General features: G+C 35.4%; 2 protein-coding genes across 2 annotated transcripts; one reads left to right on the top strand and one right to left on the bottom strand.

Annotated features, from left to right (window-relative positions):
• The first annotated feature begins 9,458 nt into the window (after positions 1-9,458).
• Positions 9,459-10,022, top strand: LOC143598207 (uncharacterized). Its single transcript, XM_077076486.1, has one exon. The coding sequence runs from the start codon at positions 9,459-9,461 to the stop codon at positions 10,020-10,022; it is 564 nt and encodes a 187-aa protein (XP_076932601.1).
• Positions 10,023-15,785: 5,763 nt separating this feature from the next.
• On the bottom strand, positions 15,786-16,417 carry LOC143598206 (uncharacterized). Its single transcript, XM_077076485.1, has 2 exons — positions 16,194-16,417; positions 15,786-16,086 (listed from the first exon to the last, which is right to left on the bottom strand). Exons 1-2 carry the CDS (start codon positions 16,415-16,417, stop codon positions 15,786-15,788), a joined length of 525 nt encoding a protein of 174 aa, XP_076932600.1.
• Between the last annotated feature and the right edge of the window lie 1,405 nt (positions 16,418-17,822).

Raw genomic sequence — 17,822 nt, 5'->3', positions numbered from 1 at the left:
CCAATGACTCATCCTCAATTTTAACCGGACCTCACTTACTCATACTACCGGCTCCAAAGACTTCCAGAGTATAAACACTAGCAGACTATATCATGAGAGATTTTCACATTCGGATTCTCCGTCCTCCGAACCCAACGTCCCTTTGGAAACGAACCTAGAATACACCACCTGCTCCCACTATTACCAAAACCCCGAACATGTTCAGACCTCCGAATACGCTCAAGCTGACATCCTCGTAACTCCAGGCTTCATGTCTGCAAACTGAAACCCCTTAGCTCTACCCGATTCACCAAGCCAAGACCTTATAACTCGAAAGTTAGTTCACTTCTTCCGATGACTGTATCTTCCAAAGTCTTTAACTATAAGAATTCACCAATGCTTCATTGAAGTGACAAGAAATAAAGCATACCAGAGTCTTGAACCTAAGAGTCTTCACTGCCTTCACTGAGTCCAAATGCATCAACCCTAAATACATTCTTAGAAGCAGAATTCCAAACCTTATGACATCGACTCTTCAAATGTCCCACCTCTATGCAACCTACCAAGTCAACTATTCCCGGCTCCCACTGTCTCTGTTATCCCAACCCATGCCATACCAACACTCCATGAGATGAACCCCACTCGTACTTTCCAGGAAAATAACTTTACCCAACACAAGATCCCGATCCTCTCAAATGTTGTACCACTGATCACCACTAAACAAGATATAACTTCACAATTCCAAACGAAGAAGAAGTGATAATCACAGTTCCAAACTAGCTAACAGGCAAACAGTTATGACATCAGTAATATCATGGAAAGCAAGCGGTACAAAGGGTTCCATAAACGTACACATGACCAGTTAATGCAAACCTTAATCGAAAGATCATCCAAACAAGCAATAGTTCACACGACTTGCCACTAACCTCTCCTTTTTTTCACTTATGTCGTCACAAGCACACCTGCTGGTTCCATTTTCATTAGATTTATCACATATCAGTACCACATCCAAGTTCCCTTGGCAAACCAACCAACCAAAATCCAAACTGTTGAACCTTATGATCACGACCATCCCGAATTCAGTTAAAACAATAACAGACATAAAATATCGATTAAAGACAATGACAAACACAATAATGGCACGAGCCTGAACTTGACGGCTATTCTACTGAACACTAGCAAAATAACCGATCTGTTCCTGCGATAAATGATAACTCAGAAACTGTAAACAGTTAACTCTAATTGATCTCCAAATCTGACCCAAAATATGGTTCCTTAAACAAGGTTGATAATAACAGTCAAACCCGAACTCAAAAACAAAAATATTCCAAATCCTAATGATGTGCTAAAAGTAGTTATATAAAAACACGCTAATCTAGACACTAAGTAATAAATTCTAGACTCTTAAACTTAACTAAACTACTAACCGGCAAGTGAACCAGTCGACTCTAGTACAGCTAAGTAAGTCCGGATATCGAACCCACGAGACTCTTTAAATTAGGTTTTTATTTAAAATACTAAATTAATACTATAATTAAAACTAATTAAGAAAACAAATAAATTAAACAAAAACAAAGTTTGTTATGAAAATAAGATGATGATGAGAAAACTACCTACGCTAGACTCCCCTAAATTTTGGTAATGAATTGACTCGGGAAAATATTTAGTTATGGACTAGGATCGTAAAATAGACACTTAAAAGAAAAACCAAATAGGACCCCTGACCCTTCTCAAGAGAAAGCCTATGGATTTCTAACAAGTTTTAACGCACACCAGTATTAAAAATCAAGTTCGCTTACGGTCACCCAGTTGTTTACAATTTAGTTCCTTTATACGAAATCCTACCTTACAGCGCGTAAATCAAAGGCAGTTTATATATCGAATTGATTCAATAGACAATAATTAAATAATCAAAACTAGACGGACTCCTTACGAAGAACTAAATTTAGCAAGATCAAATAATAAAGATCTATCAATAACCTAGCACCTTATAGATTTAGGTTAGCAGCACACTTAGGTTTTATTAATTAATAATTATTATTCCTATGATCTTAATGCATATCAATCATAAAATAGTCAAAAACACAAAGTAGATGACCTAATAGCAACCTATCATAATGACAAACAATAATCTAGGCAACTATGGAATAATAACAATTAATCAAACAATCCTAAATATCCATATGCATCAATTTAATATGATTAAACCTTTTACTAAATCATAAAAATCATAACGATAAATAAATCTCAAATCAAAACACAATGTCAAAATAGGTTCATCATAAGCCTAGGCAGTCTATAATTTTTAGCCTAACATCATAAAATAAAACAAAACAATAATAAAGGAATTCATGGTGGAAAACAAAAGAAACGAAAGATTAAAGGCGATAAAACCAGTGGTCTTCGTTCTTGGATGATAAGCACGCCACCGTATGATTCCAAGCCTTCAAAACCTCCAAAAGATCACCTCTTGAGCTCCAAATTTTGTTTATGGCTTTCAGGTTATTATTAGGGTTAAGTTTATGGGTGTTTATATAGACTTTTAAGGCCCATAAACTTAAAATTAGTAGAAGATTCTGTAAATCTAAGCCCATAAACTTAATATTTGTAGAATATTCTAGAAAACTGAGCCCAAAGTCTTAATATTTGTAGAAGATTCTAGAAAACTGAGCCCAAAGTGCCGCGCGACGGGCCTTCTCCCATTTTGCTTGTTTTCGCCCTCTTTTTGACATGGTTGAAACCCGGAACCTAAAATATTCAAATAAATTAGTAATATACAAATTCTAATAAAAACCGAACGAAAACTAATAAAATATTATATTAAATATACAAGGGATTTATATATATTTAGCCTTATATCACCTAACTTTAATCATTGTCGAATTTCAAGAGTTTTAAAATACCAAATCCTAATCGACTAACTTGCTTGAACCGATGGCTAAACAATGATCAATAGCCTTACTTCCAGTACAAACAAAGGCTCCAAGGATTTAAAAAATATTAATAATGGTACCATATCTCAATCAGACAAAAAAAAAACCAAAAAGAAAGAAACCACCTCTTTGCCATATTGATTCTGACTGATACCCAAAGCTATGATAGCTTTTCCAAGGCAAAAAATGGACAAAATACAATACTTGATTTTCTTCCTCACATGGTAATATATATAATTTTGTGTAGCGATTCTTCAATGGTTTTAGCAATCGAACAACCGCCAACTACATCCGATAACTAGTAATTTCCATGAACTTCCAAGACCTCTCACGGTTTACTAGATTCAAACCAAACCCAAACCGAAACCCTAATCACAGAGAACGAAATCCGCTCAAAACCCTGCTGTGAATCGTTATAGCGCAAACCGTGTGTAACAACGAGCCTAAGCTCTGATACCACTTGTTAGGAACAAAGCGGTGCGTGGAAGGAAAACAACACACATATACACAATGATAAACACACATAAATGAAAATATAAACGACACAAGAATTTAATATGGTTCGGTCCCCGTGAGGGGACCTACATCCACAGGATGCAACTAGGTTTTCTTATTAGCTCAGAATTAAAAATTACAATTGCATAATGGGATATATATATATATATATAATAAACATGATTAGGGTTAAACACAATTAGGAACCAAAGCCGGGCCTCCTAAGAAAAACCGTCCCAATGGCCTTCATAACCCAACATCTTTGTTTCGAAGAATCACTTCACCCATTACGTTTACCTAATCAACCTAAGATAAGTAGACCGTACACTATATATAAAAATTTTAGGCGAATCATGCATCACGAGATTAGATATGTTAATCCATAAGCAACATATGACCTCAAATACCACAAATGCATTTTAGGTGCTTTAGTTATAGATGAGAAGAGAACTTTAAGCTCAGTGCGTATGGGTCAGAATAGTATCCAGATTGATGACTTTGTGGAAAGTCTTTACTCGGGTAAATAAAAAACAAAGTTGTGAACCCATAACGGGCAAGAAACAATATTTGTTGTTATGATGAAATAATTGTTACGAATGGTGCCAACATCGTATTGCGTCATTAAGATGGTGGGGAAATCTTATCGTATTCCAAGTCCCTAAGGGGTGTATTGTAAGCCTTTAGTGGATCCCACATACATTTATTATTCATAGTGCAAAAATCGTATTGTGACAAATGAGTCTCTAACGAGGATTCATAACACCAAACTCTTATACCATTAATACCATCTAATTTGGTCATTTGGAAACTCCCTCATTATGTTATTAGATTAATGGAGACTTTCTAGAATGTTACCCATTAATCTCATTTCCACCAAAACACACTGTAATTAAGAACCTCTCCTCTTCTCCACAACCGAAATGCCTAAAGCACGTCGATGTATTTGAGACCAAACAAATCCATATGAAACTAACATTCTTATATCTGTTGTCGATGTAGGATTCATTAGACACCCTTTCTTTTAAGGATTCATTGTTCGCACTTAAGTTTACCCCACCGCCTGAAAAACACACAAATGTTGGATTCACCTAAAGCATTGAAAAAAGAGGTTTAGCATTTCAGATTTTTGGTATTTGTATTCGTTTATGTTTAAAGTTTAAACTGATTCGGGAATGTAATTCGGATCTTTCCGACTATTTAAAACTTGTATTTATTGGTATTTAACTTGGTTTAACTTATTTTATAATTTCATAACTTTTAATCATGCCAAATGTTAACCCATACTTCTCCATCCCTGAACCAATCTATGGGATTTCTTGACCTTTTATCCAATAGTATGTTTGACTCATATTAGACCCAAAACTTAAAAAAACTCAAAACCCAAACCCGTAACAATACGAAAACCCAAACTTCATCAACTATTGCCAGCCCTTACTTGCCAAGAGTCGAAGATTCCAACAAGAATAAAGAAAGAGACCCGCCAAACGAATAATTTAAGGAGTCATCGCAACCGGCCCCACACAAAATTGAAAAGACTATGGGGGAAAATAAGGTAATACCACAAAACGAGCAAAAAGAAGTCGATTTAGCAAGGGCTTTGGTGTCGATACTGGAGGACCTGAAAGATGGGAGCAATATTTGCCCATTTCGCCTCTCAACTTGGTTCAACCACTCGTACTGTCCATCAAATTACTTCAAAGTAGAAAGATTTACAACAAACGATAAACAAATTCAATGGTATTTACAACAAAAGGTTGGCTGGTTGAAGAAGCATTGAAGTTGAGAAGGATATAGTCTTGTTGTCACTTTTTAAGTATAGGAGATCACTCAGAGTGAGTGTAGTGGGTTGCTTAAAAAGTTAAAAACGTTCTGTCATTTCATTGGGCATCTAAGCATGGGGATCCCCCTCTAATTTTTCTCATTTAAACACGTAATATGTTAACTAAAAAAGTAAATATAATCCTTCTTGTCACACCCCGACCAATGAAGGCGGAAACGTCGAGGCGCGACATGATTGCTCATTGCACAATGACACTATAAAGTTATAATATTTAAACAACTCATTTAAATCCATATCATCATAAATAACACAACAATTGTTCATACAAAATGCCAAATAGATAGATAAACAAATAACTTGTTCTTTTATTTTCTAATATCCTAAAGCCAAGATAATAAGTTTCTTCAAATAATCCAATCAAGCTAACATCAAACCTGTAACATTGCATAAAATAGAGTTTGTCAACACGAAGGTTGGTGAGCAATTTTCATAGTTTTGGACAATAAATATATAGTATGAAATCCACAACTAGTACATGAAAACAATAAATAATAGCAACAATTTAGATAATAAAACCGTCAATAAGAATACATTGACGACAATAATGAAATCGTCAATAAGAATACATTGACGACACCTTTCTATATGAGGATACCATATATACTCGGAATTAACGTATGATCATACTTTGATGAGGCTACCCGCCTTAGCATTCAAGAGGCTACCCGCCTTAGCATTCTAGAATTTGCACATAATCATGTAAAGCATATAACACCAAATCGAGCATTTATTTAAGTAAACATATACAATACGTGTTGTGGTTTAAGACTCAAGTATAAATCATTTGAATTTGAATAAGTATGCAATGCCACCCCCCAAAACGAAAGATGGAAAACGGGGGATGAAAAGGTACTCACATTAACAAGTAACTTGAAAGATAGTGTCGTGAATAATCGGAGAGATCGGTTTAACGAGCAAGACCTATATTAAACGGGTCTTGTGTTAGTAGGTAGTCTTGGAAGGGTTTAAAATAAAATACATGACAAATAAAGTAAATAATAAAGTTTAGGATTTAAAATGTAAATATTTGAGAAATTAAAGAAACGAGTTTTGTAAAATAAGTTTACTCGAAACCGGGTCTCGGTATTCTATTCATTAGTGTTTTTCTTTTTTTACTCAACCTATGTTAAGTAATAATGTGGGTAAAATGCGATATTGCAAAACCCTTGGTTATAAGAATACCCAAAACGAGGTTTAAACTAGTGTTCGGGTTCGTCGGTTCGAGACTTGATAATTGACCAAGCTCACAGTTAACTTCCCAAAATAATAAATGTTATGAGATAACTCAATAAAATCAAAATAGACTTAACCAAGTATGTAGTTCTATTGTGAAGAACCTTAACGTTCGTTAAGCGAGTATACGACCTTATTGGTTCGAACTTGTTATAAGATCAAGTTGGTTACCGACATGCCAAGTATGTTTAGAAACTAACTAAAATTGATTTAAAATATAATCTTGAAGAAAAATATGAGTTTTGGTGGCTAAAAACACACTTGTGTGTCTTAAGCGAGTGAACACGGTTTAGTTCGGTTTTTGGTTCGGTCCTTGACTCGGAATAAGACCGAGGATGGTTACCACATACCCAATTACCATGGAACTTGTAAAATAACTTATAATAATACTCAAGTTTTACATTCAAAAAGTTAACAATAATGCTTTTAAACAAAAGTTCGGTTTTTGGTTCGGTCCTTGACTCGGAATAAGACCGAGGATGGTTACCACATACCCAATTACCATGGAACTTGTAAAATAACTTACAATAATACTCAAGTTTTACATTCAAAAAGTTAACAATAAAGCTTTTAAACAAAAGTTCGGTTTTTGGTTCGGTCCTTGACTCAGAATAAGACCGAGGATGGTTACCACATACCCAATTACCATGGAAATTGTAAAATAACTTATAAATAATAATACTCAAGTTTTACATTCAAAAAGTTAACAATAATGCTTTTAAACAAAAGTTCGGTTTTTGGTTCGGTTCTCAACTCGGGATGAAACCGAGGCTAGTCACCACATACCCAATACCATGGAACTTGACAAATATGAACAATAAACTAAAATATGTAGAAGTTAAGCAAGTATAACAAGTTATATGGTTAGATTTGTTAAATATATAAACAAGGACTACAAAGTCCTCAATGTAACCTTGCCTTACTAGCCCGACATTTCAACCGGCCGAGACCGGAGAAATGAAAGACCGAAGGTAAACAAGGAGTGTATATTATATATATGTTGTAACATCAAGCTTTAAGTATTGAGAAGTTAGTTAAAATGAAAGATTAGCTTATGAAGAACAACCTTAGAATTCAAGAATTTGAGAGAGAAATGAAGAAATGAGCAAGCACAAATGAAGAAGATGGGTGTGTATATATAGGGTAAGTTGAATGGGTCTTTCATAAAGGGTGTTTCATGAAAATGGGTTGGTTATAGACCCAAGAAAGAACAAACTACAAATGGGTCATTCAAGTCTCCATTTTGGTAGTTTTAGTCCATGGAGTTCGTTTTGAGCGTTTTCGGGGAATTTTAAGAACCGAAAATGGTGTTTTTTTTATCCAACAACTATAAAACATATAATTCATCATTTTGATAATATCGAAAGGTTCGGGATACAAAACGGGTCGGGTTTACATTAAGAATACAAGTATAAATAACCCGAAATTGACAAATGTCACACTTCTTATATATATATATATATATATATATATATATATATATATATATATATAAATGTGAGTGGGGGTATGTTATTTGTTGGAAAAGGATATGAGCCCATAAAAATAGCCCTCACGACGTCCGCTACTTTTGATGAAATGGTGTTTAACGCCCTTCTGTGGTGATGTGAAATGGGATGCCACCTAGTCTCATCTTCAAATCAAAAGGTTGTCGGCACACCTTCTTTACCCCCCCCCCCCCCCGGTTTTTCAGCACTCGCTAGATATGAACATATTTTTTGAATACCTGTAAAATACCAAACCGATACCAACGGGAATGGGTGGGGGGGGATATCATTTTTCATATTTCTGGTTTTAGTACCATTTGGCTTTGGTATTTTCAATGATACTTGAATGGAGCTAGCTAACAAAATCAGTACAACATTTGGTTTATACTTCAACTCGTTTTTATTATTTTTAATTTGTAGATATAGGTACAGTACTGATCTCATTCTTAGTATTCGCCTTCTTCCCTCACCGACTGTCCGTGACTATAAACCAGCCGCCTTATCTTCTCACCCTCTCTCTCCTACATCCCTAATTCTCTTCATGTCGGAGTTTTTGATGGTTCACAGTCCCTTTTAAATGTGCTTTAAGGTAATGTGCACGGAGAAGTTCCTTAATTGGTTATCCATCCAACTACTGATAATTTAGGAAAAATTCCCAAAATAGGTATTTATGAAAACAAATTTCTAGTTTTAGGTATTATTTGTAAAAAATTCCAGAAATAGGTATTATAAACTAGTCGTGATGAGTAGTTTGTAGAAACCAATTAGAACTTGCTACGTGTCCTTAAACTAACCATAACGAGCACGTTCACTAATCATTTATACTCGTCACGACTAAATAACTTTTTATGCATCATAATCAATGCCCACGAGTAATTCATAAGTCATTTACTCACGACGACTAGTTTATCATGTTTACATTCTCTACACGAGTAGTTTATTAGTAGTTTACTCGTCGCGACTAGCTTAACCTTATAATCTACTCGTTGTGATTAAAGGACTTATAAATTACTCGTGTGCATTGATTACGAGGCATGAAACTTATTTAGTCGTGATGAGTAAATTAGTAGTGAACGTGCTCGTTACAGTTAGTTTAGGACATGTAGCAAGTTCTAATTGGTTTTTACAAACTATTAGTCATGACTAGTTTATAATACCTATTTTTGAAATTTTTTGCAAATGATACCTAAAACTAGAAATTTATTTTCATAAATACTTATTTTGAGAATTTTCCCGATAATTTATCCATTATGATAATATCAACTACCTGTATTATTTAGCAAAACTACATTGCATTTAATAATGTAATAATTTGAAGCTTTAAGAAGCCATTAAAACATTTTAATCCGGTGGGTGGACATGTCCTCTTCAATCTTTGCCAACTTTCCCAATAAACACTTAATCCCCGTGCCAATGAAGCTGCAATAAAGTAGTTGTTAAACTAATTACTTCAACTCCAGAAACACACACACGCACACACTAAAATCAATCATGAGTGTTGGTAAACTCGCCACGGCTCTTTCAATAATCTTCATGGAGTCCGTTGTTGCTCTCGTCGGTGAACTCCTCTACGTCCTCTGGCGCCACCGTTCATTCCGCAGTCGCTCCACCCCAACTCCTCATACCCGCAGCTTGCACGATGAAAACCCTAATAATTTCTCCGTTACTGAAGCTGCAATAACAAAGGAGCTGTTATACTTCTTCTGCTTGAAACCCCATCAAGAACTCGATCCCACCGAAACACTTAGCAAAGACAAAGATCACGAGTCGTCATCGGACGACCAGGAGGTTGATGTTTTTAAAATGCTGGACGCAAAAGGACCGGCTAGGTTTCTTTGTACCATTAAGGAAGAAGATAAAGAAGAAGTGGAGTCAAAGCCTGACGTTGACTTTTCAAGCAATCAGATTACTGAAAGTGTATGCTTGACTGTTGACCGGGATACAAAGACGGCGTTCTCTACGCCGTGTGATTCACCGGTGTTCTTTACACCGGCCGGATCTCCGTCACGAGAGTTTATGGAGTCGGAGTATGTTATATCATTTTGTGATAGATGATAATATTGTGATCCACCGGTGGGATGAGCCTCATGATTACGATAATAATATAATATCGTAAGTGACCTCATGATATTCAACTTGTGGAGAAGATAGTTCAGCCACTTCGATGCTAAACAACTGAAGTATTTCAAAATGTATTTTTATTTATTAATTGAAGTGTATGTGAAGATATGTACAATATAGTCGTTATGCTATTGAAGTTCAAATTATTTTGTTTGTCTTGCTAGTTGAAGTTCAAATTGTAAAATCAAGTCGAGGGTTTACATTCCTTAGGGCTTTTGGAATGTATCAGTTGTTTAGATTGAGGTTAAAGAAATTTTGTAAAGTAATTAACAGTTTAGGCGGATTCTTATCATGTCCCACCATACAGAACAAACCCGAAACCGGGTTTATAAGTGGGAGATTTGAAGGGTAATTACTTCTTCTCTCATAAGAAAGCGATATAAGGTTTAACAAAAGTTCAAACACACATCGGAACTCGAAAGTGACAGTGGGAATGGGAATTCGACATAATGTGCCATGAGACAGCCTAGACTTTAGACTCCCTACATTAAACGAACAATCGTGATGATTATAAACATACTTCTCAAACAGACATGAGGGTTCACTTAATCATGACCATTCAGTAGAATATGAACAATCACAGTCGGCTATTTTAATAGTTTTGAATGGTGTTTATCTTATAGGTGTTAAGCCAAACTACATTGAAAGGTGTTACAATAATAGGGCACCGAAGAAAGATAATCAAGATGCAAACTCCAAATGATTTCAATGTTAGACTGACCGTTGTGGTCAAGCAAGCAGTCCCTTCACCAGCCGCCGCGAGCCACCTCACTCGTGAACATCGCAAGGGCCCGTCGCTAGTGGCTTCGCTAGCGAGCTGCCACGACTGCGGTCGCTTGGGCTTGATGTTTCGGGAATTGGAATTGGACCTTTGGAATTTATTATTATTATTATTATTATTATTATTATTATTATTATAAACACTATCAAACACCAAAAAACCTACAAAAAAATACCCACCCATTCTCTCCAACACATTCATCTACAAACCAAAAATGCAATGGAATTCCTGTTCTTCGTCCGACTCTTCGGAGGAAGATGACCTTATTTTTTAGTCGGGAGAATAACAGTTAACCTGCTTGTTGAACGATTTCAGGGACGACAAAGACTTACAAGACAACTACCTCTTCGTCGTGATCAAGTGGGCACTAATGAAACTTTGGTATGTCACTATTTTAGCCCCGATCCCGTTATAACGAAGAACATTTTAGGCGTCGTTTTCGAATGAGTAGACAACTATTAATGTGTTTATCAAATGATTTGTCGGATCGGTATCCTTTTTTTCAACAAAGAGAAGATGCAAGGCGTAGATCGGGTTTCACGACCATCCAAAAATGTACAGCTGCTATTCGTCAACTAGCGTATGGAATTTCGTCAGACGCAATGGATGAATACCTAGAAATGTCTGAAAAAGTTTCGCGAGACTCGCTTCATTTTTCCTATTAAGGTAGACTCATCTAGCAATCCAATACTCCAAATCTTCAGTTTAAGCGATAACCTGCATATGCGTATAAAATAGATAGATTTGTCAACAATAATATTGAGTGAGCATGCCATTAATTTTTCAAGTTACAATATAATATGAAAGAATAGCAAAACGTAAATAAAGCGGTTAATGTAACCAAACCAATGAGCAAATAAAGTGTCAAGCGAACCATTCCCAAGAGAATCGGGCACCGATCAAACAAAACGGTCGTATGATCATACTATATGAGAATATGTTGGACCTCTCTGAATGCGTAAAATAACCAAATAAGCAAATAACAAATAAATTCAGCAATTCACACACAATACAACGTTTGCTAATGTTGATATATATATTACGAAATACATAGTACGCATACGCCCCCAAAACGTTTGAAAATAAGTAAAACGGGGGAATGAAAAAACTCACCTTAATAATAAGCGAGTTAGTTAAGTATTAAGAATAAACAAAGAGGTCTTTCGATTAACGCGCCGAACAAAAGTAATTAACAAGACCTGAAACTTAGCGATATGAAAGTATAAGTAAAAACGAACTTAATGACACTAGAATCAATCCAAACGGATGAGTAGAACTTGAATTATGTTAATTTTAACGTTTAAACGAGTCGAGTCTGACCAGAATCCAAACTTCGAGTCGGAATTCGGGTTTTGGTAAGAACCTTTAAAAATTTATTACGAGAATAAAAGTCTTCTGGATCAAACGTTAAATCCAACCAGAAGTATGAGAAAACGATAAGTCAAACAGATTGACTATTTTGCCCTTTTTCCGGGTTTTAAAGCAATTGTCCAATCAATAACCTTGAATCTCATAAATCGATTGAAGGTTATCGAATAGAGAATGTTTATAAATGAAAACTCAGTTTACAACTTACCCGGAAAGTGAACGAACAAAGAGATATAACGAGTCAAAGGTCCTTAAACTTGCAAAGTCAACCAGTTCTAAACGATCCTTCAACAAAACACCAAAAACTGAGCGAATCTGAGATGGGCAGAAGGTATGATGGCTGTGGAATGATACTTAGGGTTTATGTAAAGTTTTATGGCAGAGGTTTAAGGTTCGTTTATTTAGGAAAAGCAAACCGAACTAATTATGGGCTTTTTCTCTTGTTTAAATAAGTGAATATGATTTTAAATGAAAGAATCATTGAAATATTCATGGAGATTTGATCTTGGGTAGGAGGAAACGAATTAGGATTCATATTTTATGTAACACCCCGGCTAAAGCGGAAACGTCTGAGTGTAACGTACAGATTGCTCAAACACACGTGACACTATTAGGTGACATAATAACATTATTTCATTTAAATCATCATGTAACACAAGTTTATCAAATAATACAAGTTGAAACAATAAATAAATAAATGATAAGTTGTTCATTGAATATCCAATAGGCATGCTATGTGTCTTCTAACTTTCATCCTCGTATCTTTACACCTGGAACATATGTATAAAATAAAGTCAGCTATGATCATAGCTGGTAAGAATCCCACAGTTTGATATAATACGTAAAAATCATACAATTCCATGAAACTTGTGAAATGAGCACATAAGGGTTCTTTACACTCGATGCAATGGACCTGAGTGTAAAGAACAAACGAAGGTCCTTTCCAGTTGGGGCTACCAACGTACTCGGATATGAGGTCCCTTTTCCACTCGATACAAATGGACCTGAGTGCAAAGGGAGGCGTATGATCATACTTATTGAGGCAACCACTAAGCAAGTAATTTTGAGCAAGTAATCAAGTAAACACACAACTCCATATTATGAATTGTAGTTTGTCTATGACTCGATAAATCATTGAGTAAATAGGATACATATGCTACCCCAAAAATAAAAGCGTTAAAAAGGGGTCGTGAGAAACTCACCTTGAAATTAAAGATAAACATTGTAATGAAAACCAAAAGCACAATAATGAAACCGAAGCGACCGAAAGTGCATTAAAGAATCCAAAAGATTGAACTTCTCGAACTATAAATTAAAACAAAAACAAAGTATAACTAACGGGATATAAAAAGTTATATAACTAAATTTTAGGATTAAGTATTATTCACATTTATGGCATTTTTATATTATAATAATATTTTTAAGCTTCAACGGGTTTTAACGATTTTATTATTTTAATATTGTTTAGTTAACATGAGAATTATATTATTTGTTTGAACACGGATTATAACAGTAAAATTTTATCTCGATATAACTATTTTAGCGTTTAGAAATATATAACGAAAAGGAGAAAAAAATATAGTATGATGAAATACAAGCTAACGATTTATAAACTAACTTCAACGGTATATTAACGACTAGTTAATATTTTAAAATTATTTTAAATACGAGATTAATACTAGGTTTGAATATTATAATGTTTACGGAAATTTGGTGTTAACGGTATATTTTATTTTGAAAACAAAAGTGCTAACGAATTATAAAGTTTAACGAACAATAAATAAGTAAATAAATGTTTTACGAGTTTAAACGATACTTGACGGGTTTGAAAGATTGGGGTTTTTTTTAGGTGAAGACGATAAATATAATTTTATAATTGATTTTATGTGATTAAAAGAAATTTTATTTGACTTAAATGATTTATAAAATTAGTTATATATTAATATAAAGGGTTTTAAAAAAAAAATAAAGAAAAGTGTTGCATTGACCGGGTCTAGGGTTTACCAACTAACATAGTTAACCATCAGACCAGATTGTTTTCTTTGTTTATGAATAGAACCAATTACATTTATATAAATACACATGTTCATCATCTTTCCTATGAACCCTAATTTCTAAATCTGTTTAAATCAATCCATATTTGTTAAAATCATGTTAGGGGTTTTGTTCTACAGCTCAAGACGAATCAAAAACATATAAACATTACCTAGCAATGTTCCTATTTGACGGCGAACCGAGGTTTGGCCAGAGACGGTCTTGGATGAACGATTACGATTTACAGAGAGTGATTTATGTTATTTTGAGGTTTGGTACGAGTTTAGGTTAGGATTTACGTTCTATTTATACTATCAATTGGGGCGTTTAACGACTAATTGCTCGTTATTGCAGTTAAGAAAATCCCGACGGTTGTTACGGGTAAATCGCGCTCTTTATGGTGTTATACTCGTTACTAACGATGTTTACGGGTTAGACGTTAAGTATTAAAGTCATTATGACGATTTAATTGAGTCAAAATACAATATTTAGGGGTGTTTAGGGCTCGCCGGAGTGCGCCGGAATTCCGATCATCGGAAAAACGTATATCATGCTGATGGGATTTTGCTTTATGTTATTTTAAAACAATTTTTCATAATCACCCTTGAAGTTTCAAGTATTTTTAAATCATAATTGAATTGTATTTATATAATAAACCTTGCACTTTCGATTATATTAAAACTTGGAAGATAAATTATATAGCTTGGAATGTTCATATTTTACCTGACTAGTTTGCAACTCGTTTAACTTTAATAAAACTTTAAACCTTGGAGTTTTGATAATTGAACAAAATTAAAAAGAAAAACGAACGAACGATGAACTTCAATTGTCGGGAATATTAAATTAATGACGAACGAAAAAAAACGAATATATAGAAACAACAAAACAGGTCGACTTAATGAATGCGAATACCATCCAATTACAAATGACGAACACGTGCAACGAAACTTGTGGTATATATATATATATATACATACATACATACACATATATATATATAGTAAACAAAACCGAAAATTTTAAAATGGGTCGGGTTTTCGGGTTTGAAAAGTAGTGAATGTTACATTTTAGTTATATTACGATTACTTGGTCCGTACTTCTCACAAACATACTGAAAATACGCGATTTTATACCATAAACGAGTTAGGAAACGAGATATTAAGAACAAAAACATGCAGCACCCCCAAGACGTTGCGCGGCTAGCACCTGGTCCACCACCGCGCGGCGCTCCGGCATCCAGGTGGTCCATGTTTCAGTTTTGTGCAATAATGGTCCCTATAGTTTGGTTTTTATCAATTTATGAACTATTTTTTGTTATAGTTAGTGAATAAACCATCATTAAAACATTGAGGGCATAACGTGAATATAAGGAAACTAAATGACTCATAAATGCAAGGTTTTATTAAAGATTTTGATCCGAAATAGGTTCGTACAATGATAAAGTGAAATAAACGAATACGATAAAAACCCGAAATGTTACAATATCCCCTACTTTTAGGAATTTCGTCCCGAAATTAGGAAATAGCTGTAGCGAATAGATGAGGATAATTCTCCTTAAGTTGATCTTCACGATCCCAAGTAAGCTCAGCTACTTGCTTCGATTCCCAATACACCTTGACTAGCGGTATACGACTACGCTTAGTTACTTTATCCTTGTGGTCCATAATCTCAATAGGTCTTTCAACGAAATGCATGGTCTTATCAATACGAACTTTATCGAGAGTTATTTGGAAATTACCCACGGCAAGACACTTCTTCAAATTCAAAACATGAAATACTGGATGAATATTTGAGAGTTCAGATGGGAGATCAAGTCTATAAGCAACAGGACCAATACGCTCAATGATTTCAAAAGGACCAACGAAACGAGGAGATAACTTCTCTTTCCTTCCAAATCTCACCACACCTTTCCACGAAGATACTTTGAGTAGAACACGACACCAACGTTAAACTCAAGAGACTTCCTACGGTTATCCGCATAACTCTTTTGACAACTACGAGCAGCGAGTAGATTTTGGCGGATTTGAGCAATACGATCAGTCATTTCTTGAACTAACTCAGGACCAGTAACTTGAGATCCTCCAACTTCATTCCAACAAATAGGAGAACGCCATTTGCGGCCATAAAGAGCTTCGAAAAGTGCCATACCAAAGCTAGAGTAAAAGCTATTGTTATACGAAAACTCGATAAGCGGTAGATGAATATCCCAATTGCCCCCAAAATCGAGGACACATGAACGAAGCATATCTTCTAGAGTTCGAATCGTACGCTCAGATTTCCCATCTTATTGCGGGTGATAAGCGGTACTAAGATCCAAACAAGTTCCCAAAGCGGATTGGAGAGACTTCCAAAAACGAGAAGTGAAACGACCATCTCTATTGGAGATAATGGTTAACGGAGTTCCATGATGACAAACAATCCTTTCAACGTAAATATGTGCCTAACGATCAATAGGATATGTTTCCTTGATGGTAATGAAATGAGCAGACTTCGTCAAACGATCTATAATTACTCAAATACTATCATGTTGCTTTCGGGTAGAAGGAAGCTTAGTGATAAAGTCCATAGCAATATCTTCCCACTTCAATACAGGAACGGGAGGTTGCTCGAGCAAACCATTTGGTCAATGATACTCGGCTTTGACTTTAGAGTAAGTTAGACATTTCAAAACATAGAGAGCAATGTCTTTCTTCATTTCGGGCCACCAAAAGATGGAATGAAGATCGGCGTACATTTTGTCAACACCGGGATGTACGAAATATCGTGACTTATGAGCCTCGTCCATTATGAATGTGCGAAGGTCATCATGATCAGGAATCCATACGCGATTAAGGAAATAAAGTAAACCATTGGGCTTGGTTTCCAATTGAGATTCCGCACCACACAACATCTCGTCATACATGTTGCCTTCGGTGACGGATTCGTGTTGCCCGTTAAGAACACGCTCTTCGAGATCATTTTGAACGAGAACACAAGTAAGCAACACGGATTTTACTTGTTTCTTACGGCTAAGTGCGTCGGACACGACATTCGCTTTACCTGGATCGTAGCGAATCTCGCAATCGTAGTCGCTAAGCAACTCGGCCCACAACGTTGTCTCATGTTGAGTTCCTTTTGATCAAAAATGTGTTGGAGACTCTTATGATCAGTAAATACTACGCATTTGGTGCTATAGAGATAATGTCTCCAAATCTTCAAGGCGAATATGACGGCACCAAGCTCGAGATCATGCGTCGAATTCTTTTCGTGAACCTTGACTTGTATCGAAGCATACGCTATAACCTTGCCTCGTTGCATAAGAACACAACCTAGGCCTTGGTTTTAAGCATCACAGAATACAATGAAATCTTCAATACCTTCGGGAAGAGCAAAAAAATATGAGCATTGCAAAGCATGTCCTTAAGAGTTTGAAACGCTTCCTCTTGCTTTGACCCCCACTCGTAAGGTTTACCCTTTTGTGTAAGAGTGGTGAGGGGCAATGCAATCTTCGAGAAGTTAAGAATGAAACGACGGTAATAACCCGCTAAACCAAGAAAAGAACGAACTTTGGT

The sequence above is a fragment of the Bidens hawaiensis genome, unplaced genomic scaffold, assembly GCF_021521415.1.
Source record: "Bidens hawaiensis isolate Kalapana, Puna unplaced genomic scaffold, B.hawaiensis_p1.1 tig00049793_1, whole genome shotgun sequence".
Lineage (NCBI taxonomy): Eukaryota > Viridiplantae > Streptophyta > Magnoliopsida > Asterales > Asteraceae > Bidens > Bidens hawaiensis.
The sequence above is the reverse complement of the archived record's forward strand: the minus strand, read 5'-3'. Positions and strand labels throughout refer to the sequence as shown.

Bases quoted from the DNA above. Each gene is read 5' to 3' on its own strand.
- LOC143598206 (XM_077076485.1), bottom strand. From the start codon at position 16,417: ATGGCACTTTTCGAAGCTCTTTATGGCCGCAAATGGCGTTCTCCTATT. The intron at 16,087-16,193 runs GTATCTTCGTGG...TGTTGCTTATAG, and splicing joins GGTGTCGTGTTCTACTCAAA to ACTTGATCTCCCATCTGAAC.
- LOC143598207 (XM_077076486.1), top strand. From the start codon at position 9,459: ATGAGTGTTGGTAAACTCGCCACGGCTCTTTCAATAATCTTCATGGAG.